The following is a 22466-nucleotide window of genomic DNA, read 5'->3' as shown; positions in this document are numbered from 1 at the left end:
GATGAGGTGACACCACCCAGGGGACATGGGACACACAGACAAGGTGACACCACCCCGTGGATGCAGGAACAAGGTGACACTACTCCAGGGGACATGGGACACACGGATGAGGTGACACCACCCAGGGGACACGGGACACACGGACAAGGTGACACCACCCCGTGGATGCAGGAACAAGGTGACACCACCCAGGGGACACGGGACACACAGACAAGGTGACACCACCCCGTGGATGCAGGAAGAAGGTGACACTACTCCAGGGGACATGGGACAGACAAACAAGGTGACACCACCCAGGGGACATGGGACACATGGACAAGGTGACACCACCCCGTGGATGCAGGAACAAGGTGACACTACTCCAGGGGACAGACGGACGAGGTGACACCACCCAGGGGACACACGGCCTGTGCCGCGGGCAGGGGACGAGGGGACACGGAGCCGCCTGCACCCCATTGTGCCTCACGTGCCCCCCATGGACACGGGCTGGACCTCAGCACCCCCCGCCGTGGGGTCACACCCTATAGATGTACATGTGGAACACGGGGGGGGGAACGGAATAAAACTCTTCTGTTTGGGGACCGTGGGTTATTTTGTTTTTTTGGGGGAGGGGGGGAAAGCCCCACGGGGTGTTGTGGGGGGGCTGCCCCAGATCCCAGAGCCGCGTGGCCCCCCCGGAGCCCCCAGATCACCCCACTTCCACAAACCTCCTTTATTCCGCGCTGCCCGCCAAAAGTGTGGGGGGGTGGGGAGTGATGGGGACAGTGGGGCTGGGGGGGGGGCCGCTGTGTCCCCAGGGCCCCCCCAGCCCAAGCGGGGAGGTGCAGGTTACGCCTTGGCAGCAGCAGCGCCCTGCGCGGCCCCCAGCGCCGCCAGCTGCTGGATCTTCTGGCTCATCATCTCCACCACGGCTGCGGGGAGACACGGGCGCTGGGGACGGGGGGGGCTTTTTTGGGGGGGGGGGAAGCCCCCCCCAGGAGGAAGGCGGGGGGGGCAGCGCTCACCCTGCTTCATGGCATGTTTCTCCTGCAGCGCCGGCTGGATCTTCTCCATCTGCTTCGTCAGAAAGTCGATTTTGCGCTTGAAAAAGTCTCGGGCGTCGTCTGCTGTCTGAGGGGGGGGTGGAGGGGTGAGGGGGGCGGCTGCTCCCCAGGGAAGGCGCGAGACCCCCCCCCGAACCCCAGAGCGCCCCCCCACGTGTCCATCACCTTCTCCACGTAGTAGCCGGTGCCGATGTCGATGAGGACGCGCTCGACGTCCGAGAGCTTCCGGGGACGTACATCTGGGGAGGGTCAGGGAAAACGGAGGGGGGGACAACACACGCGGCTCCGGCAGCAAAACCGGCATGGAGCCGGGGGGGGGTGATTTGGCACAAACAGCCCCCAGGGGGGCGAACCGGGGGGACCGTGGGGGGCAGGAAAGGATACGGAGCTGGTGAGCGGCACCAGCAGGTCCTTCCCTGTGGAAAAAAGCATGAGTAGGGGGGAGGCACCTTTAACATCTTGGGGGGGTGGGGGAACATCTGGGGGCCTCCAGCAGCCCCCCCGGGACCCCCCAAAACCCCCTGCGAGCAGGAAGGGGTGGGAACGCCCCACCCCTGGGGAGGAAGGAGCGATTTGGGGGAGGAAGGAGCGATTTTAGGGGGAGGGAAGAGCGATTTGGGGGAGTATGAAGTGATTTGGGGGAGTATGAAGCGATTTGGGGGAGCAGCCAGAACCAGTGAAGCCAAGGGGGGGGTACTTGTCTCTGCCCGCCCCCCCCCCAGGATGTCTGGGGGTCCCACTCACCCTCGTTGCTCTTGTTGAGGACGTTGAGACAATCTTTGGCTTCCACGTACTTGGTCTGCACCACCTTGAGCTGCGCGATGGAGGACGAGAGGAACTCCACCTCCTGGGGGGGGGGCGGCTGTGAGCGGGGGGGGGTGGGAGCGGCCCGGAGCGCAGCCCCCCCCTCCCCGGGGTGTCCCCAAGGCGGGGTCACACGCGGGGACACAGGGACGTGGGGCTTCTCCAGCTTTGTCACCTTCACCTTGGCCACTCGGTTCCTGTGCTGCTGTGTCCCCCCCAGCCCAATTCAATCCAGTACACCCCCCCATAGCCCAGTCTGCCCCAGTACACCCCCCCAGCCCAGTCTGCTCCAGTACACCCCCCATAGCCCAGTCTGCTCCAGTACACCCTCCCCATAGCCCAGTCTGCTCCAGTACACCCCCCATAGCCCAGTCTGCCCCAGTACACCCCCCAGCCCAGTCTGCTCCAGTACATTCCCCCCCAGCCCAATTCAATCCAGTACACCCCCCATAGCCCAGTCTGCCCCAGTACACCCCCCCATAGCCCAGTCTGCTCCAGTACATTCCCCCTCCAGCCCAGTCTGCTCCAGTACACCCCCCATAGCCCAGTCTGCTCCAGTACACCCCCCATAGCCCAGTCTGCTCCAGTACACCCTCCCCATAGCCCAGTCTGCCCCAGTACACCCCCCATAGCCCAGTCTGCTCCAGTACACCCCCCCCATAGCCCAGTCTGCCCCAGTACACCCCCCCATAGCCCAGTCTGCTCCAGTACACCCCCCACAGCCCAGTCTGCTCCAGTACACCCCCCCATAGCCCAGTCTGCTCCAGTACACCCCCCCATAGCCCAGTCTGCTCCAGTACACCCCCCCCATAGCCCAGTCTGCTCCAGTACACCCCCCCATAGCCCAGTCTGCCCCAGTACACCCCCCTAGATCCCAGTCTGCCCCAGTACACCCCACTCAAGTCTCCCTATCCCAGTTTGGCCCAGTCTGCTCCAGTTCAACTTCCCCCTCAGGCCCCCCAGCCCCACACCTCGTCCCGCAGCCCCCGGCCCCACATTCCCCACGCCCCCCCCGGCCCCACATCTCCCCCCCGGCCCCACATTCCCCCGGCCCGGCCGCACCTGGTCCAGCTGCCCCTTGAGCAGCTCCAGCTGCGGCAGCGGCAGCTCCGCCACATTCACCGCCTGCGCCGCCATCTTGGGCCGCCGCGCCGCGCCGCTCTGCTCTGCCCGCCCGCCTCTCGCTGCTCCCGCCGCGCCGCTCTGCTCTGCCGCCCGCCTCTCGCTGCTCCCGCCGCGCCGCTCTGCTCTGCCCGCCCGCCTCTCGCTGCTCCCGCCGCGCCGCTCTGCTCTGCCCGCCCGCCTCTCGCTGCTCCCGCCGCGCCGCTCTGCTCTGCCCGCCCGCCTCTCGCTGCTCCCGCCGCGCCGCGCCCCCTGGCGGCCGGAGGACCCAGCGCGCCGCGGCGGGAGGGGCGGCAGCAGCAACCCCGTAATTCGGGGTGCAGCCCCTCCAGTAACTCCCCCGGAGAAATGGACCCCCCCACAGGAAGGGGATCCAAGGTGCTGCCATGGGGATGGAGCCCTGAGCAGGCAGCACCCCCCCCATCACCTGCCCGGGACCCCCACCCAACCCAAAAAAATAAGATGGGGGGGGCTCTGGGAACCCCCAATAGCAAAATAGGGGAGCAGGAACCTCGGGGAGATTCCTGGGGGCGTCCAGCTTGGGGACAGAGGACAAAGGGGGAGCAGGGGGGGGGTCAGGAGGGACGGGACACGGGGGGGGCACAAGGGACACAGGAAAACAGGTCTAAAAGGAGCAGCTTTATTACCCAAAAAACACGCAAATAAAAGCACTTTGTTAAAATAAACTCAACCACTTGCAAACGGCCACCTCTGAGGTTGGGGACCCACACCAGAGGTTGGGGGACCCCCCCCCCCGAGGTTGAGGACCCCCCCCATGAGGTTGAGGACCCCCCCCATGAGGTTGAGGACCCACCCCAGAGGTTGGGGAGCCCCCCCCCCCCCCCGAGGTTGAGGACCCCCCCCATGAGGTTGGGGACCCCCCCCATGAGGTTGGGGACGCAACTCAGAGGTTGGGGACCCCCCCAGTGATGTTGGGGACCCCTCTCAGCGCAGGCAGACGGGCAGCCCGTAGGCGACGGGGGCGGCCCCGATGAGGTACTTGAGTCGGGGGGCCTGGCGCGCCTGGGCGACGTGGGAGAGGAGGGGGGCCCCCGCGCCCCCCCCCCAGCCACCCCTCCAGCAGCGCCCGCAGGTAGCGGTCGATGTCCCGATCCGTCACGTCCCACAGGTTCCCCAGCACCAGCGGGCTGCAAGCGACGAGGGGTCAGACCCGCCCGCAGCCCCCGAGCACTCAAACCTCAGAGAGATCCCCCCCCCCAAAACCACCGAGACCCCCCCAGACTCACCAGCCCGCCAGGATGTAGGAGAGGATGATGCCGGCGCCCTCCAGGTCGCTGCGCAGGGCGAGCGCGGCGCTGCTGCAGCCGAACAGGAGCGCCACGGCGCGGCAGCTCAGCCGCGAGATGCTCTGGCCGTCCAGCAAACGGGCGCCCGCGCCGTGGCCGGCGTAGCTGCAAGTGTCACCCCCCCGGGTCAGATAAGCCCCCATTTTCCCTCTGTCCCCCCCCCGGTGTCCCCACGCCGCCCCGGCCGTGCTCACATGTAGAGGTCGTGGTCGCGGAGCGCCGCCTGCATCTGCTTGGCGCTGGGGACGGCTCCGGTCACCCCGCTCCAGCCGGGGATGCTGCGGGACGGCTGGTGAGAAGGGCGCAAAGCACCCCCCCGCGCCCCCCCCCCCCGGGCCCCCCCTCACCTCTCAAACCAGCCCCGAAATTGCTCCTCGGTGGCCGGGAGGTTCTTGTGGGGGTTGAGGACGTAGAAGGTGCTGCTGGGGTCGACGCCGCGGCTCAGCACGGAGCCCCCGTGCTGCCAGAAGGGAGAGACGTGGGCGCCAGCCCGGCGCGAGGGGCTCTGGGGGTCCCCAAGGGTTCAGGGGGGTCCCTGAGGGTTGTGGGGATCCCCTCGATCCTCTCACCTCCCGTGCCAGCGCGTAGCTGAGGAGGAAGCGCAGGGACGGCAGGCGGGTGACGGGGACGGCGCGCAGGCACGCCATGCTCTCCCACGGCAGCTTCTGCAGGTGCTGCCAGGAGGAGGAGGAGGAGGAAGGTGAGGGGGGCACGGCTAGGGGGAGACAACGCAGGACCCGGGGGCAGATGATGCAGGAACAGGGGGGAGACGACACAGGACCCAGGGGGGGACAGAGGATGCAGGACCCAGGGGGGGACAGACAATGCAGGAGCCAGGGGGGGGCAGGCAATGCAGGAGCCAGAGGGGGCAGACGACGCAGGACCCAGTGGGGCAGATGATGCAGGAACAGGGTGGGACGGATGATGCAGGATCCGGGGGGGCAGACGATGCAGGAACAGGGGGGGCAGATGATGCAGGACCTGGGGGGGGACAGACGACACAGGACCCGCAGGGAGACAACACAGGACCCGGGGGGGGCAATGATGCGGGACCCAGGGGAACTCACCTTGTCCAGCACCAGGACGAGGGAGCCGCCGCTCGGCTTCGCCCTCCGCTTCTCCAGCGCCTCCTGCAACAGGCGCTGAGCCTCGCGGGGCCGCTCCGCGCTGAGGCCGAAGGCCACGGCTCGCACGTCCTCGGGGCCCAGGAGGGGAGCGGCGTTCAGCAGCGCCTGCGGGGACACCGGAGGTGCTGAGCGGTGGGAAAACGGGGGGAAAGCCCCCAGCCCGCGCCCAGCAGCGCACCCGCAGCAGCGCGGGGGTCCCGGTCTCTCCAGCCGCAGCCGCGCAGCTCGGGGTGCAGGCGGGCGGCGTCCTCGGGGAGGGCGGCGTCGGGGGCGCCGGGGAGCAGGACCCCCCGCCAGCAGCCCAGCACCCGCGTCTCCAGGGTCTCGATCAGGCTCTGCAACAGGGTGGAGAGTCAGCGAGACCCCAAACTCCCCGTGGGGGCGCGGGGGGGGCGGGGGGTGTCGTCCCCACCTTCATCCTGCGGTCCAGCTCGGAGCGGCGCAGCCACCAGTCCTGCTTGTCCGTGCAGGCGCTGCACTCCTTCTGCTCCTTCTGGATGGCGTCGAAGTCGCTCAGCACCGAGCTCAGCGGGGTCTGCGGGGGCAAAGAGCTGTGAGCCGAGCCCCACGATGCACCAGCGTGCGGCCAAAAAGCCGCCGGCATCCCGGCTTGTGCCAGCACAACCAGCGCGGTGACCGTCCCTGCACTGGGCGCTGGGGGGACAAAGCGCGAATCCTGGGGGTGGTTTTGGGCCCCTCGCGCCAAGAAAGAGCTTGAGGTGCTGGAGCGAGTTGAGAGGAAGGGACAGAGCTGGGGAAGGGGCCGAGGGGGGAAATTTGGGGTGATTTCTGCCCAAAAGGGCATTGAACAGGCTGCCCAGGGCAGCGCTGGGGTCGCCATCCCTGGGGGGTGAACAGATGAGGGTCCTGGGGACATTTTAGCGCCAGCGTTGGGTGAATGGTGGGATCAATGATCTTGAGGGGCTTTTCCACCCCAAACGATGCGACAACCCCCGCGGCGCTCACCTCGGTGCCCGCGGTGGGGATGCGGATGGTGACGGGACCCGCGTCCTTCTCCAGCCGCGTGAGCAGCAGCGTGTCCCCCGCCGAGCCCAGCCCGGTGCCGACCAGCGCCAGCACGCACACCGTCACCCCTGCGGGTCACAGCCGCGCCTCAGGGACGGCCCGGTGCCGACCAGCGCCAGCACGCACACCGTCACCCCTGCGGGTCACAGCCGCACCTCAGGGACGGCCCGGTGCCGACCAGCGCCAGCACGCACACCGTCACCCCTGTGGGTCACAGCCGCACCTCAGGGACAGCCCGGCGCCACCGGCGCGCTCGCGGCGCTCGGCGCGGCTCTTACCGTCGGGGATGCGCCGCAGCTGCTCCCGGAAGCCATCCTGCACCTCGGGGCCCAGCGCCGCGGGGCTGAACGCGAACAGGCGCTCGAGCTCGGCCAGGGGGGGCCCCTCCCGCAGGGTCAGGCCCCGCAGCTGCTCCGCCACGTCCCCCGTCGGCTGCTTCTCTTTGCTGCGCATGGAGGGGAAAACACCCCAAAAATGAGCTTTGCTGGGGATGGGGGGTTTGCTGAGCTCAGAGAAGGGGATGGAGGCTGGGGGGGGAATTTGGGGTGATTTCTGCCCCAAAGGGCGTTGAACAGGCTGCCCAGGGCAGTGCTGGGGTCACCGTCCCATTGGGGTTTAAAAGGTGTTTAGATGAGGTTTAAGGACTTGGGTTAGTGCTGGAGTTGGGTTGTGGTTGGATTGGTGATCCTGAGGGGCTGTTCCCACCGAAACGATTCTGTGATTCTATGAAATTGGGGTGATGGTGGGGAACACCTTGTAGAAGAGGAAACGGCCTCAAGTTGCACCTGGGGGGGCTGAGGGGGGAAATTTGGGGTGATTTCTGCGCCAAAGGGCATTGAACAGGCTGCCCAGGGCAGTGCTGGGGTCGTCGTCCCTGGGGGGTGAACACACGAGGGTCTCGGGGCCATTTTAGTGCCGGGGTGGGTGAACAGGTGGACTCGGTGACCCTGAGGGTCCTTCCCACCCAAACCAATTCCCCAATTCCACCTCCAGAGGCTCCTCCGACCCCCCCGGGCTCCGGGATCCGACCTCGAGGGCCTCACCGCATCCTCCTGTGGGCGACGCCGAGCAGCTGGTGGCGCGCGGTGACGGCCACCGACTCGGCCAGCAGGTGGGCGACGCGGAGCGGGTGGCGGCTGCCCGCGGCCAGCGCCAGCAGCCGGCACACGTGGCCGTAGAGCGCGCCGGGCGGGCAGTGGCTGATGCAGTCCAAAGCCTTCGTCAGCAGCTCCGTGACCGAGGTGACATCTGCAAGGGACAGATTGAAACCCCAGTGGGATCGGCCACCGCGGGGACAGACCCAGTGCAGCCACCAGCTCCCGGTAACGCGCCAGGCGCCGCGGCTGCCCCGTGTCACCGCCAGGTTCAGTTCAACCTGTCTGCCCGCCCCCCAGCACGCAAAAACGCCCCCGAGGCCGCAGCGGGTGCTCACTCACCGTCAGCTGTGGGCAGGGTGGGCGCCGGGGATCCATTGGGGTGCGAGGGGTCCCCGTCGCTTGTCCCCAGCACCTCGTGCTCCCCGTCCGCGCCCTCCAGCCACCTCCTGCCTGCGGGAAGGGACAGAGACGCCTTGTCCCCAGGGCGGGTGACAATCCGACACCTCCACGCGCCCCTAAACGCTGCAAGACCCCCACAACCTAAGCCCAGCTCACCCGGGGCTCCCTCCTCTTCCTCGGAGGCTCGCACCACCTCGAAGCTGATCTCGAGCTCTTCCTCCGCCTTCTCCTCTTCCTCGATGGCCCTGAGAAGCTCCCGCTCCTCCTCCGCCCCGGAGCGGGGGCCGCGGCGCCCGCCCGCCTGCGCCCCGCGGCTCTGGGATTTGGGGGGGCGGCCTCTGCGGGCGCAGCACGACTTGGGGGTCAGCGCGGCTCCGGGAAGCTCGGGGTCGCTGTCGTCGCTGAACGTCACCTGCAACAGGGGGACAAGGGGGTGAGGGGCCGGCGGCCGGTGTGGGGCGCCCCCCGCCTCCCCACACTCACCTTTAGGCGGGACTTGGCTCTCCCCGAAACTCGGGGGGCGCGCAGGAGCCGGGACTTGCCACCCGCCCGCGGGGATTCGCTGAAGATGGTGAAGGGGGTTTTGGGGGCCCCGCGGGTTTTGGGGGGGGGTGCGGCCCCCTGGCGTGGGGTGCAGGCCACCGGCACCGGCCGGATGACGATGGGGGGCACCTCGCTGTCCGAGTCCCCCAGGGCGAAGGCGTCGTCGCTGTTCAGCACGGCCAGAGCCTTCGCCCGCGGAGTCCTCCTCGCCCTGCCTTTGGCCGCGGTGGGAGCCACCGCTGCCTTATTTTGGCGCCGGCGCGGTTGCGCCTTGTCCGGTTTCTGCGTTCGGGGCGGGGGCGCCGCGGGGGGCTCCGCCGGAGTCGGCGCAGGCAGCTGAAAAGCCCAAACGCCGTCAAAAACAGCGTCCGTGGAGCCGCCGCGCTCGGCCGCCAGGCGCCAAACGGCAGCCGTGGCTTTGGCGAGCAGCAGCGCGGCCCCGGCGCCCCCCAGGCCCGGCAGGTGGGGGCTCCGGGACGCCACGAACCGCAGCCCCGTCTCCAGCTCCTCGCGCAGCTCCTGCGCCCAGCGCGGGCTCGCCAGGCTCTGGAGGGCGAGCGCGGCGTAAGCGGCGGCCGCCACGTCGTCCAGCAGCCGCGGCGCGGGCAAGCGGCCGTCACCGCCGGCTCCCCGCAGCTTTTGGCGCAGGACGGCGGCGCAGCGGCTGGCGGCGGCGGCGCAGCGGCACGGCACGGCGCGGAGCAGAGCCAGCCCCGCCGCCGCGGCACCGGCACCCGCCGCCAGCTCGGCGCGGGCGTGGCAGAGAAGCCAGCGCTGGCACAGCACCGAGAGCACCGGGTCGGAGCACAGGGAGCAGGAGCAGCGCAGGGGGTGGCTGAGGAAGGCCGGGCTCCTCTTCCTCGCGGGTCTGAGCTCGGGTGAGGCGGTGAGAGCGTCCGCCGCGGCCAAACCGCTCCGCACGGGCACAAACTCGAGCGCGGGGCCCTTCAGGAACGCGTCGTCGTCCCGGGGCAGCTCGGAGCCGGCGGCCGGTGTCTCCGCGCGCTGCGGTTGGCGCCTCCGCGGTGGGATCTTGGTCTGGCTTGGCTCCTTCTTGCTGGGTTTAAACTCTGCAGGTGCAGAGGGGGGTGATTTGTGGGTGCGCCCCCGCAGCCCCTCCCAGCCCGTCCAGAGAGGGGATCAGAGGCAGTTTGGTTGCAAAAGCCCCTCAAGATCAAGTCCAATCGTTCACCCAACGCCGGCACCAAAACGCCCCCAGACCCTCATCTGTCACTCCCCAGGGATGGCGACCCCAGCCCTGCCCTGGGCAGCCTGTTCAACGCCCTTTGGGGCAGAAATCACCCCAAATTTCCCCCCTCAGCCCCCCCTGGCGCAACTTGAGGCCGTTTCCTCCCGTTCTATCCATTTATCCCATCACTGAGGTCCCTCTGGGCTCCTCTTCTCCAGCGCCAGCTCTCTCAGCCTTTCCCGATGCTCCAGACCCCTCAGCATCTTTGTGTCCCTCCCCAGTAACTCCCCGTCCCGCTCAAACTGGGGAGCCCAGCGCCGGTCCCGGTGGCTCCGGATGGGGCCGAGCAGCCCGATGGGCGCGGGGGGGACTCACCGCTGCCGGGCTCCAGGAGGAGCAGAACCTGCTGGAGGTCGGAGCTGCTCGGCTCCAGCTCGTCCAGCCGCAGCGCCAGCTGCGCCTTCAGCACCAGGAACGACGCGCACCTGGGGATACACCAGCGCTGAGCCCCCCGTCCCCCCCAGGGCTACACGGGGGGGGCAGCGATGAACCGCCCCCCCTGCCCCGTAACGCCCCATCCTGAGAACCAGGGGGTCAGTTTGCGCCGAAAAGCCCCTTGAGATCATTGACCCAACCGCTCACCCAATGATGGCACCAAAACATCCCCAAGAACCTCATCCATTCCCCCCCCACAAGGGGACGGTGACCCCAGCCCTGCCCTGTGCAGCCTGTTCAACGCCCTTTGGGGAACAAAGCACCCCAAATTTCCACTCTCAGCCTCCCCGGTGCAACTTGAGGCCGTTTCCTCCCATCCCATCATGAGATCGCACACCCAGAGCAGCCGCTCGCTCCGAACCCGCACCCCGAGCCGATCCCCCCGCACGGGACACAGCCACAGCGTCCCCCACAGCGCGTCCCCGGTGTCCCCAAAGGCCATCGGCCACGCTGTCCCCGTCGCACCCAGCTCACCAGCGCACAGCCTGCAGCTTGGCGGCCAGCTTGGCGGCGTCCAGGCAGAAAGCTTTGGCTTGGCACAGCACGTCCAGCCGGCCCAGCAGGGCCACCAGCTGCTCCGAGCAGGCCAGCGCGTCCCCCAGCACCTGCCACTTCAGCAGCACGTTGTCCCCTGCAGGCAGAGGGGACAGGGACGTGTCACCGCAGAGGGACGGCGAGGAGCCCGGCGCTGCCGGGGGAGCGGGCGGGTTTCCGGCTCACCGCAGTCCGCGGGCTGGCCGTTGGGCGCCGGCGCGGGGTCGCCCAGCACCTCTCTGCCCATCAGGAGGGAGATGAGGCCGCGGAAAAGCTTCTGGGCTTCCACCAGAGCCGTGCTGGGCGTTTTCCACCCTGCCAAGAGCCACCGTGGTTGTCGGCGCAGAACAAAACCCTCCTGGCCGCAGCGTGGAGTGGCTCCCACCCCAAATTCCCTCTTGTCTCCCCAAAAGGGGCCGGTTTGGAGAAACCCAGAGGGCTGCACGGAGCTTTGGCCAGGAGGGTTTTCAACGTCCCCCGAAAACTCACCGTGCGCAAAGATGCGCTGGCGGAGCTGCGGCGAGAGGCGGGCGGGCGGCAGGCTCAGGTACACGGCCACCAGCTGCAGCACGTGGGCCCGCAGCAGGCACCAAAATTTGGTGACTTTCCGGGCAGCCAGGTCCTGCAGCACCTCCAGCAACAGCGAGACACCCTCCTCGACCTGCAGAGAAAACGCGTCACCCGCCGCGGCCCCTGTGCCCGAGACACATAGCGAGAGGTACCGAGGTCGCCACGAAGCGCTGCTGCATCTCCTGATCCTCACGCTGCTTTTTGGGCGAATGAGAAGGGTTTTGGGGCGAATGAGAAGGGGTTTTGGGGCCGTACCCGCTGGGTGACGCAGCACAGCTGGCTGCGGAGCAGGAGGCAGCGTTGCTGCAGCAGCGCGTAGGAATCGTCGCCGCCATCGGCTTTCTGCAGGTAGGACTTGCTCTCCTCCAGGAAAAGCTGCAGTAAATGTCACCGACGTGAAGGCTGCGGCTTTGGGGACCGGCCGGGCCCCCCCATGTCCCCTTCCCTCCCTGTGACGCTCACCTGGGCGTAGCTGGGACACTCCAGCTGGAAGAGCAGCTTGGTGAGGTGGCACAGGGCGCTGGCCGTCCCCAGGTTGTCCCCGAGCGCGCTGCACAGCACTCTGAGCAGCAGGTAGCTCTCCATGGCCTGCAGGGGCTGCGGGGACAGGAGAACACCCTCATGGTGACACCCAGACCCCCCAAGAGGGGACTGTCCTGGCTGTCACCCCCCAGCGAGCGTCACCTTGGCCGTGAGCGTGTAGAGCGCGGCCAGGAGGCGCAGGGAGGTGACGGTCTGCGCGGGGCTGCGCACGGCGGGGACACCCGGCGCCCCCAGGAGCTGCTTCCACAGAGCGAAGGCGTCGTCCAGGCTTTGGGACAGAGCTGAGGGGACACGGCGGGTCTGAGACACCCCCAAAGCGCAACCAGGCGGTCGCGGGGAGCCCGAAGGCGCCGCTGCGCTCACCCGCGTCTGTCGCCAGGTCGAAGGAGAGTCCGTCGTACAGGAAGCGCTCCTCCAGCGCCCGCCTGTCGTACTTGAGGTCGTTGGGCTCAAAGTCCTCCAGGTTCTTCAGCACCTGAGCTTTGGCGCGCTGGTCCCTCTCTACGCTCTGCCAAAACAGCCGTGATGCGTGTTACAGGCGCCACAGGGTTTCTGGTGGGGTCTGGGTGGCTTTTGGTGGCCACGTGAAGAGCAAGAGGCACCAGACCCACCACCCACCTTCTCCAGGTTGGACTCCAGGCTGCAGATGAAGAGCCAGAGCAGAGCCTGCGCCTGGTCATCCAGGAGCTGGTCGCGGTTCTGGGCGCTCCTGGGCACCAGCGCCAGCAGCCGCAAAGCCTCACGGACCGAATCCAGCGAGGAGCTGCCGGGGAGAGGGACCAGAAACAGCTTTTCGCCCCCAAAATACACCCCGGAGCGTTCGAAACAGAGGCACAAATACACCCCAAAGAGAGCAAGCAGAGCAATAACACCGTGAGGACACACGAACGCTCCCCGGGGACTTTGGGGCGCAGGAGGTGAGGGCGGCGAGCACCCACCATTCGGTGTGCGGGGCGTAGCTGCGGTGGCACAAGACCTGCGCCAGCTCGGTGAGGGCGACGGCGCGCTGGTGCAGGCGGCCGCTGCGCTCCGGGCAGAGCTGCAGCAGGTCGCAGAGCACGTTGTAGCGCTCCTGCCCCGTGTCGGCTCGCACGCTCTTGTAGGCGTTCAGCTCGCCAAACAGGACGGTGACCAAGGCGTCCGTGTCCAGGTTCGGTCCTTCCAAAGCTTCCTTCAGCGTCCTGGGGGAGAGGAGCTGCTGGGGGCTGCCGCGGTGGAGCCGGGGACGGCTCGTGTTTGATTTAGCGGCGTGGGAAGCGCAGCTCTCGAGAAACCCACCCTCGACACGCCATGGAACTGTTTGCGGTGGAATGAACACACAAGCTCACCAAGTCCAACCATAACCCAACGCTGGCACTAAAACGTCCCCAAGAACCTCACCTGTCCAACCCCCCAGGGTCAGTGACTCCACCTGGGCAGGCTGTTCAACGCCCAACAGCCCTTTGGGCAAGAAATCACCCCGGATTTCCAACCTCAGTCACCTCCTGCACCCCTTCCCCAGCTCCGTTCCCTTCTCTCCAGCACCTCAAGCTCTTTCTTGGCGTGAGGGGCCCAAAATCAACCCCAGGTTCGCAGTTTGGCCTCCCCAGCACCCAGCGGGACATTCTCGGTCACCCGCTGCCCCCGTCACCTCCGCCGAGCTCTTACCGCAGCCGCAGCTCCTCGTTCCCCTGCTTGGCCGCGTCCACCTTGAGCTGGACCCAGAGGGCGAGGGGCTCGGGCGGCAGGTCGGCACCGCGGCCCCGCAGCGCCCGCAGCCAGCGCGCCGCGCACGCCGCGGCCCCCTCCAGCCGGCCCAGCCTGCGCCGGCACTCGGCCTGCAGCCGGAAGCACTGCTGCAGCTGCGGGGACACAAACCGCGGTTGGTGCGTGGCCACGAGCAAAGCCGGTGCCCTGCGGCACCGCCACGCAGCCCCAGCCACGCTGAGCCCGAAGCCGCGGTCGTAACAGCGGGAGTGAACCGGCTCCTTTGGTCCCCGGCACCGGGAGCGGAGGCTGCTGCTCGTAGTTGTGTTATTGGGGTCACCACCGTGACGTGGTTGGACAGCAATGGCCTCGGCCGGCAGCCGAACCAGCGCTTCAGTTTGCTCAGTAATTTGGGTAAGTACTGTTGGAGCCTCGTAGGATTGCAGCTGTGGACTGGTAGAAACAGGCAGACACGCACAGAGAGACACAAAGAGACAGGCAGAGACGCACACACACAGACAGGCAGACGCGCGCACACACACAGACAGGCAGATGTGCGCACACACACAAACAGGCAGACGCGCACAGACAGAGACAGGCAGACGCGCGCACACACACAGAGACAGGCAGACGCGCGCACACACAGAGACAGGCAGACGCGCGCACACACACAGAGACAGGCAGACGCGCGCACACACACAGAGACAGGCAGACGCGCGCACACACACAGAGACAGGCGGGCGCGCACACACGCAGAGACAGGCGGGCGCGCACACACACAGAGACAGGCGGGCGCGCACACACACAGAGACAGGCGGGCGCGCACACACACACAGAGACAGGCGGACGTGCACACACACACAGAGACAGGCAGACGCGCGCACACACACAGAGACAGGCAGGCGCACACACACACAGAGACAGGCAGACGCGCGCACACACACAGAGACAGGCAGACGCGCACACACACACAGAGACAGGCGGACGCGCGCACACACACAGAGACAGGCGGACGCGCGCACACACACAGAGACAGGCGGACGCGCGCACACACACAGAGACAGGTAGGCGCGCACACACACAGAGACAGGCGGACGCGCACACACACAGAGACAGGCGGACGCGCACACACACAGAGACAGGCGGACGCGCACACACACAGAGACAGGCGGACGCGCGCACACACACAGAGACAGGCGGACGCGCGCACACACACAGAGACAGGCGGACGCGCACACACACAGAGACAGGCGGACGCGCACACACACAGAGACAGGCGGACGCGCACACACACAGAGACAGGCGGACGCACACAGACAGGCAGACGCACACACAGACAGGCAGACAGAGGACTTCACCAAGTTCCATTTCAGTGCTTTATCCAGCAGGGCCCCAACACTTAATAAGAGCAAACTTTCTCAATTAACTTCAACAATTTGGGCCTCAATCACTTCCCTAATTATCTTCAGCAACTTGAACATCTACCTGCGCCTTCAGCTTAACGGCTCCCGTGCTGCGGGATACGCAATGAGATTCCTGGATGCCTTTCCAACTCGTGCAACAATTTGGGTTGGAAAAGGGCAAACCCCAGTTTTATTGAGCTCTACGTCCGCTTGTCGGGATCTACGTTATCTCGGACGCAACAAGCGCCATCCGTGCGTGCGGACGCGGCTGTTCCGGCTGGAACGGAGCCTGTTGGGCGCCTGTTCCTGGGGTTTTGGGGCGGTTTGCGGCAGGAGCCGCGCTCACCCTGTCCGGGGGAACGCCGGGGCGGGCGAAGGCATCCGCGGCGCACGGGCTGGCGCAGAGCGGCTCGCAGACGGCGTCGGCCGCCGCGGGGAGCTGCTGCTGGTAGAAGATGTACGCCAGCTTGTAGGTGCAGGACGCTGCGGCAAAACAAACGCAACATTAGAGACACGGAGAGGAGGAGCGCGCGGCGCCTCGGCCGCGTCCGGAGCCACCGGGACCGGCTCCGGGATCCCCGGTTGGAGGGACGGGGAGTTACTGGGGAGGGACACAAAGATGCTGAGGGGTCTGGAGCATCGGAAAAGGCTGAGAGAGCCGGCGCTGGAGAAGAGGAGCCCAGAGGGACCTCAGTGATGGGATAAATGGATAGAACGGGAGGAAATGGCCTCAAGTTGCGCCAGGGGGGGCTGAGGGGGGAAATTTGGGGTGATTTCTGCCCCAAAGGGCATTGAACAGGCTGCCCAGGGCAGGGCTGGAGTCACCATCCCTGGGGGGTGACAGACGAGGGTCTTGGGGACATTGTAGTGCCGGGGTGGGTGACAGTCGGACTCTGTGACTGTAAGGGGTTTTTCCAATGAAAATGACTCTGAGACTCTTGTGGGTCCCCCCCCTGCTGGGGACACTGGGGACACTGGGGACACCGGGTGGCTCCGCGACCGCAGCGTCACTGACCGGTGATGTCCAGGTACGCGGCTCGCTCGCTGTCGGGGAGCCCCCCCAGCCCCTCCAGCATCCACCGCACGCTCCTCACGCAGCCGCTCGTCAGCTGCTCCACACCTGGCCAGTCCCCCATGGGCAACGCCTGCGGGGACACAGGGGTCATCTGGGACCCACAGCCCCCCTCAGGACACCCCTGGGACCCACAGCCCCCCCCGGGACACCCCTGGGACCCACAGCAACCCCCCAGGACACCCCTGGGACCCACAGCCCCCTCGGGACACCCCTGGGACCCACAGCAACCCCCCAGGACACCCCTGGGACCCACAGCAACCCCCTAGGACACCAAATCCCACCAGAAGCCACCCAGGACACCCCTGGGACCCACAGCCCCCCAGAACCTCCCTGGGACCCCAAATCCCCCCAGAACCTGCCCAGGACACTCCTGGGACCCTGAACCCCTCCAGAATTCCCCTGGGATCCTGAATCCCCCCGGAACCTCCCTGGGACCCACAGCCCCCCCCCGAACATCCCTGGGACCCCAAATCCCCCCAAAACCCCCCTGGGACCCTGACCCCCCCCAGAACCCCCCTGGGACCCACAGGCCCCCCAGACTTCCCCCGGGACCCCCAGAGCACCCCCCAGGGCAGCTGGAACAGCCCCTTCCAACGCCCCCAAAGTGCCACCTCCAAAAGGAGAAGCCACTCAAGGTCACCGGGGACCTACAGCCGCCCAAACCCCTTCAGCACCCCCCAGGGTGGCTTGAGCAGCCCCTTCCGACCCCCTCAATGTCCCACCTGTGAAGAACAAAGCCACCCGAGGTCACTGGGGATCCACAGCCCCCAGGAGCCCCCGGGGTGGCACAACTAGCCCTCCCCAACCCCGGCAACGGGGAAGCAGCTCCCCAAGGCTCCGTCACCCCAGTGCCGGTACCTGGGGGCACAGGAAGATGTCGTAGGCCAGGCTGGCGAAGAGCTGGAGGCTGCGGAACAGCAGCTGCTTCACCATCAGCTGCTGCTTGACGCTGTCGGCAGGAACCTGCGGACACGAGGAGAAAAACCGCGTCTGGGGGAGTCCGGGAGGACCGGGCGCTGCTGCTCAGGATGGGACACCCAGGGGTGGATTTTGGGGAGCACTGAGCTCGGAGAGGTGTTACAAACCCCCCAGCTGCTCACTGAGCCTCTGAGGTAGAGACCCAGCTCTGCAACCAGACATGAGAGGAAACGGCCTCAAGTTGCACCCGGGGAGGCTGAGGGTGCAAATTTGGGGTGATTTCTGCCCCAAAAGGCATTGAACAGGCTGCCCAGGGCAGTGCTGGGGTCACCGTCCCTGGGGGGTGAACAGATGAGGGTCTGGGGGACGTTTTAGTGTTGGGTGAGCAGTTGCACTTAACGATCCTGAGGGGATTTCCACCCAAAATGATTCCGCGGGGGCGCAGCTGCAGCCTCACCCTGCGGAGCAGCTGGCGGAGGACGCGGCCGTGCCCCGCGGTGAAGGCGCAGAGGTCCAGCACGTCGTCCCGGCGCAGCGGCGCCTGCTCCCCGCTCTTCTTGGCGCAGTTGCCGAGCTGCGATGCCACGAACTGGGCGCTCTCGGCCAGCACCCGCAGGAACGGCTCCGCCAGCCCCGCCGCATCCAGCGCCAGCGCTGCCCGGGCCAGCGGCGGCCCCGCGGCACAGCCGTCAACCAGCGCCCGGCGCAGCCGCACCCCGGCTTCCAGGACGGACAAGGGGCCGCTGAAACATTCGGTCCCCAAGAAGCCCTTCGCGTCTTCTACGGCATCCTCAGCCTCCCGGTGCCACCCGGCCTTGCAGAGGTGCCGGCAGCGCTCCAGGGTGAGCTCGAAGAAGCAGAGGGATTGCTGGAGGGCGGGGGGCTCCGGCGCCTCCTCCCGCAGAACCGCCAGCAGCTCCGCGAGCTGCTGCCCGAGGAACGCGGGGCACGGCACCCGCTGCGCTTCGTACAGAGCGGCGGCGGCCGCCGCTTGCTGAGCCGTCTGCGAGGCAAAGAACGGCGGCTGCAGCGGCGGGGGGGCCGCCCCGGCGCGCTCCAGCAGCAGGAGGAAGCGCAGGGCCCACAGGCGCAGGCGGAGAGCGGCTCTGCCCTCCTCCTGCGGCCCCTCGGGCTCGGCCAGCGCGGCCGCCGCTCTCCAGAGGACGGCGAAGCTGCCGGAGGCGATGGCGGCGAAGTCCTTGTCCGGCGCGGTGCCGGGGGGGTGCGTCCGCAGTCGCGCGCGCAGGAGCTCAGCCGCTCTGCGGCTGCCGTCGGCGCTGCCGCGCTGGGTCGCGTTGCGCAGCAGGTGGTACAGGATCTTCTCCAGGTAGAGCGGGGCGGGACGCGGCACCGCGCTCAGGTAGCCCCGGCAAGCGGCCTCGGCCACGGCCACCACGGCGGCGGCGCCCGGCGGGGGCGTCCCGGGCTGCGCCAGGCGCTCCACGCAGAGCCGCAGCACACGGTCGCAGTCGTGGCTGCGCCGCAGCCGCGCGCTGGGGGTGGCGCCGGGGGGGCAGCGCGAGAGGCTTTCCTGGGGAACACGGCGGGGTCAGCACCCAGCACGATCCCCCAGCGGTGCCCCCAATACCCAACTCACCCACACCCAGTTTGACACCCCACGGTGCCCCCCAATCCCCAACTCACCCACATTTGGTTTGACCCCCCCCAACCCCCAACTCACCTACACCTGGTTTGATGCCCCCAATCCCCAACTCATCCACACCCAGTTGGACCCCCCCATGGTGCCCCCCAATGCCCAACTCACCCACACTCAGTTTGACCCCCCCACAGTGCTCCCAATCCCCAACTCACCCACACCCAGTTTGACACCCCACGGTGCCCCCCAATCCCCAACTCACCCGCACTCGGTTTGACCCCCCCCACAGTGCCCCCAATGCCCAACTCACCCACACCTAGTTTGACACCCCACGGTGCCCCCCAATCCCCAACTCACCCACATTTGGTTTGACCCCCCCCAACCCCCAACTCACCCACAGCTCAGCAAGCAGGTCGGGTTTGTCCATCTCGGGGCGGGGGGGGATCAGCTCCGGCGGGGGCTTCACGCGCGACTCCGGGCTGCTGGCTCGGGGGCTGGGGGGGCGCAGGGAGACCTGAGACCCCCAACCCCACAGTTACCCCCCCATGGCTTCCAGGGACTCCCGAGGCCCCAGTGCTCACAGCGCCCCCCCCAACCCCACTCCCTACCCCCCCAAATCCCCCAGCCCCACTCCCACCAACACGGGGGGCCGAGTCACCCCCCCAGCCCCGATCCTGGCGCCTCCGCGGCCTGGAGACCCCCCCGGTCCGCCCTCGCTGGGCCTGCACGGGTCCCCCCCGGGGCCCATCGCCCGCCCCCCCAAGCCTGCAGCTCCCTCGGCCCCACAGAGCCCCACAGGGCCCCCATAGAGCCCCACAGGGCCCCTCAGAGCCCCCCGGCCGCCCCCGGCCCCGCTCTCACCGCTCCCCCCGCCGCTCCCGGGTCCCGGCCCCGCCGCGCGCCCCGTTCAAATCCCCTCCGCAGCCAATCAACGCGCGGCGCCGCCCGCGCGGGGCACGCCGGGAGTTGTAGTTCCCGCCGCGGGGGCCGTTGGGTGCGCGCATGCGCACTGCGCGGCCCGGCTGGCGAGCGGGTGTGCAAGGACCCTTGTGCAAAGGGGGGGGGCGGGGTTTGGAGACCCTGGTGCAACCAGGGCCGCTGCGCGAGGACACTTGTGCAATTGGGTTGGCGTGCGGGACCCCCACCCCGTGCAATGGGGTCGGTGTGCAGGGACCCCAATGCCATGGTGGTGATTGTGCAGGGAGCCCTGTGCAAGGGTGTGCAAGGACCCATGTTCAATGGGGGGCAGTGTGCAGGGAGTCCTGTGCAAGGGTGTGCAAGGACCCCCGTGCAATGGGGTCGGTGTGCAGGGAGCCCTGTGCAAGAGTGTGCAAGGACCCATGTGCAATGGGGGTCAGTGTGCAGGACCCACTGTGCAAGGGTGTGCAAGGACCCCCGTGCAATGGGGGTCAGTGTGCAGGGAGCCTTGTGTGAGGGTGTGCAAGGACCCCCGTGCAATGGGGGTCAGTGTGCAGGGAGCCTTGTGTGAGGGTGTGCAAGGACCCCCGTGCAATGGGGGTCAGTGTGCAGGGAGCCCTGTGCAAAGGTGTGCAAGGACCCCCATGCAATGGGGGTCGATGTATGGGGACCCCTGTGCAATGGTGGTGATTGTGCAGGGAGTCCTGTGCGAGGGTGTGCAAGGACCCCCGTGCAATGGGGGTCGATGTATGGGGACCCCTGTGCAATGGTGGTGATTGTGCAGGGAGCCCTGTGCGAGGGTGTGCAAGGACCCCCGTGCAATGGGGGTCAGTGTGCAGGGAGCCCTGTGCAAGGGTGTGCAAGGACCCCCGTGCAATGGGGGTCGATGTATGGGGATCCCCGTGCAATGGTGGTGATTGTGCAAGGACTCCTGTGCAATGGGGGTCAGTGTGCAGGGAGCCCTGTGCAAAGGTGTGCAAGGATCCCCGTGCAATGGGGATCGATGTATGGGGACCCCCGTGCAATGGTGGTGATTGTGCAAGGACCCCTGTGCAATGGGGGTCAGTGTGCAGGGAGTCCTGTGCAAAGGTGTGCAAGGACCCCCGTGCAATGGGGGTCGATGTATGGGGACCCCCATGCAATGGTTGTAATTGTGCAGGGAGCCCTGTGCAATGGGGGTCAGTGTGCAGGACCCCGTGCAATGGGGTCAGTGTGCAGGACCCCCGTGCAATGGGTGTAACTGTGCAGGACCCCCTGTGCAAGGGTGTGCAGGGACCCCTGTGCAATGGGGTCAGTGTGCAGGACCCCGTGCAGTGGGGTCAGTGTGCAGGCCCCCGTGCAATGGGGTCAGTGTGCAGGCCCCCGTGCCCCGGCCCGGTTGTGCAGGACCCTCGTGCGCCGCTCTGCTCACAGTTGTTTTCTGAGCCGCGGCCTTGGGTTCGGGAGCAAAACAACCGGAGCCCGACACCCCCGGGGGGGTTTGGCCGCGGCCCAGCGGCCTCAAGGCCACGGCGCTTCCCCCGTGTGACGGGAACCGGTGTGCGAGGAGCCCCGTGCAACGGGGACCAGTGTGCAATGGGAACCAGTGTGCAACAGGAACCGGTGTGCGAGGAGCCCCGTGCAACGGGGACCGGTGTGCAACGGGAACCGGTGTGCAACAGGAACCGGTGTGCGAGGAGCCCCGTGCAACGGGATCTGGTGTGCAACGGGGACCGGTGTGCGAGGAGCCTCGTGCAATGGGAACCGGTGTGCAAGGAGCCCTGTGCAATGGGAACCAGTGTGCAATGGGAACCAGTGTGCAAGGAGCCCCGTGCAACGAGGACCGGTGTGCAAGGAGCCCCATGCAACGAGGACCGGTGTGCAAGGAGCCCCATGCAACAGGAACTGGTGTGCGAGGAGCCCCGTGCAATGGAATCGGTGTGCAAAGAGCCCCGTGCAATGGGGACCAGTGTCCCCCACGTGTCCCCAACCCCCCATGTGTCCCCAACCCCCATCATGTCCCCAGCCCCCCCGTGTCCCCGAAGGATCAGCCACGGTCACAGCGCCAAATCCCACATTGTTACGTACTTACAGTGACAACCCGAGCGATGACAACGCTGTACACGGCCCGGACCCCCCGGACCCCCCCGACCCCCCCGGACCCCCCGACCCCCCCGACCCCCAGCTCAGCCCCCCCGGGCGCGTTGGGGCTTCACAGCGGGGGGGTCCCTACATTCACGGGGTCGGGCTGGGCCCCCCCGGCCCGCGGCCAGCGGGGGGTCGGGGTCCCGCTGGCGGGTCCCCCCCCGTCGTGACGCTGCGGGGGGGGTGGCTCTATCCTAACGTTAACGAAGCAATAAATTAACGAGGTTCCCAAGAAAAAGGGGAGGGGACAAAAGGGGGGGGAGGGGGGTCATGGGGGGGGGGCAGGGGGTGTACAAAAGGTTCTAGAAAAGGAGGGGGGGGCGGTGGGGTCTGCTCTGCTCTGTGGGGCTGTGCCAGGGGACAGCGGGGACACGGGGATGGTGACATGATGGGGGTGGCATAGAGGGGGTAACATGGTGGCGGGGACATGGGGATGGTGACATGATGGTGCCATGGAGTGGGGGGTGACCTGGGCCCGGGCAGGGGGTGACATGGGCAGGAGGGGGTGACATGGGCAGGGGGTGACACGGGTGGGGGGTGACACGGGCCGGGGTGTCACCAGCTGCAGTGCCAGCCTGGCCCCCCCAGTGTCCCAACCCCAGCAGGGCCGGGGGGGCGACACCCAGGGACGGGACACCAGGAGGGGGACCCAGGCGTCCGGGGGGGGGGTGACAGTGCCACCGCCATGACCCCAGCACCGCGGTGGCACCTGGCACAGGGGACAGCCCAGAGGAGACCCCGGCGGGCGCGGGGGGGGAATAATAAATAGAGCATCAAAAATGCACCCTGGGGGTGTCACCGGGCTGTCCCGGCTGTACCAGCGCGGTGCCGGTGTCACCGGGCCGTCCCCGCTATACCAGCGCGGTGCCGGTGTTACCGGGCCATCCCGGCTCTACCAGCGCGGTGCCGGTGTCACCGGGCTGTCATGGCTGTACCAGCGCGGTGC

The 22466-nt window shown here is 67.6% G+C and overlaps 2 protein-coding genes across 2 annotated transcripts; both read right to left on the bottom strand.

Moving 5' to 3' along the window:
* Positions 1-615: 615 nt before the first annotated feature.
* PFDN5 (prefoldin subunit 5) lies at positions 616-3075 on the bottom strand. Its single transcript, XM_080360700.1, is given in 7 exon segments — positions 616-911; positions 1005-1110; positions 1209-1267; positions 1270-1282; positions 1428-1459; positions 1788-1890; positions 2910-3075. Coding segments are annotated over 7 exon segments (471 nt in total). The 5' UTR covers positions 2985-3075; the 3' UTR covers positions 616-828.
* Positions 3076-3914: 839 nt separating this feature from the next.
* On the bottom strand, positions 3915-22405 carry ESPL1 (extra spindle pole bodies like 1, separase; the record flags this gene model as incomplete). Its single annotated transcript, XM_080360555.1, is given in 33 exon segments — positions 3915-4034; positions 4036-4117; positions 4217-4381; positions 4471-4554; positions 4624-4736; positions 4846-4950; positions 5344-5508; positions 5582-5596; positions 5598-5738; positions 5816-5938; positions 6370-6497; positions 6708-6874; positions 7473-7677; positions 7866-7976; positions 8082-8337; positions 8409-9538; positions 10033-10142; positions 10627-10783; positions 10873-11001; positions 11176-11347; positions 11512-11631; positions 11719-11853; positions 11941-12080; positions 12163-12307; positions 12418-12562; positions 12738-12980; positions 13447-13640; positions 15235-15371; positions 15904-16033; positions 16822-16926; positions 17339-18412; positions 18873-18972; positions 22398-22405. Coding segments are annotated over 33 exon segments (6354 nt in total).
* Positions 22406-22466: the final 61 nt, after the last annotated feature.

The sequence above is a fragment of the Nesoenas mayeri genome, assembly GCF_963082525.1.
Source record: "Nesoenas mayeri genome assembly, chromosome: 28".
Classification (NCBI taxonomy): domain Eukaryota; kingdom Metazoa; phylum Chordata; class Aves; order Columbiformes; family Columbidae; genus Nesoenas; species Nesoenas mayeri.
The sequence above is the reverse complement of the archived record's forward strand: the minus strand, read 5'-3'. Positions and strand labels throughout refer to the sequence as shown.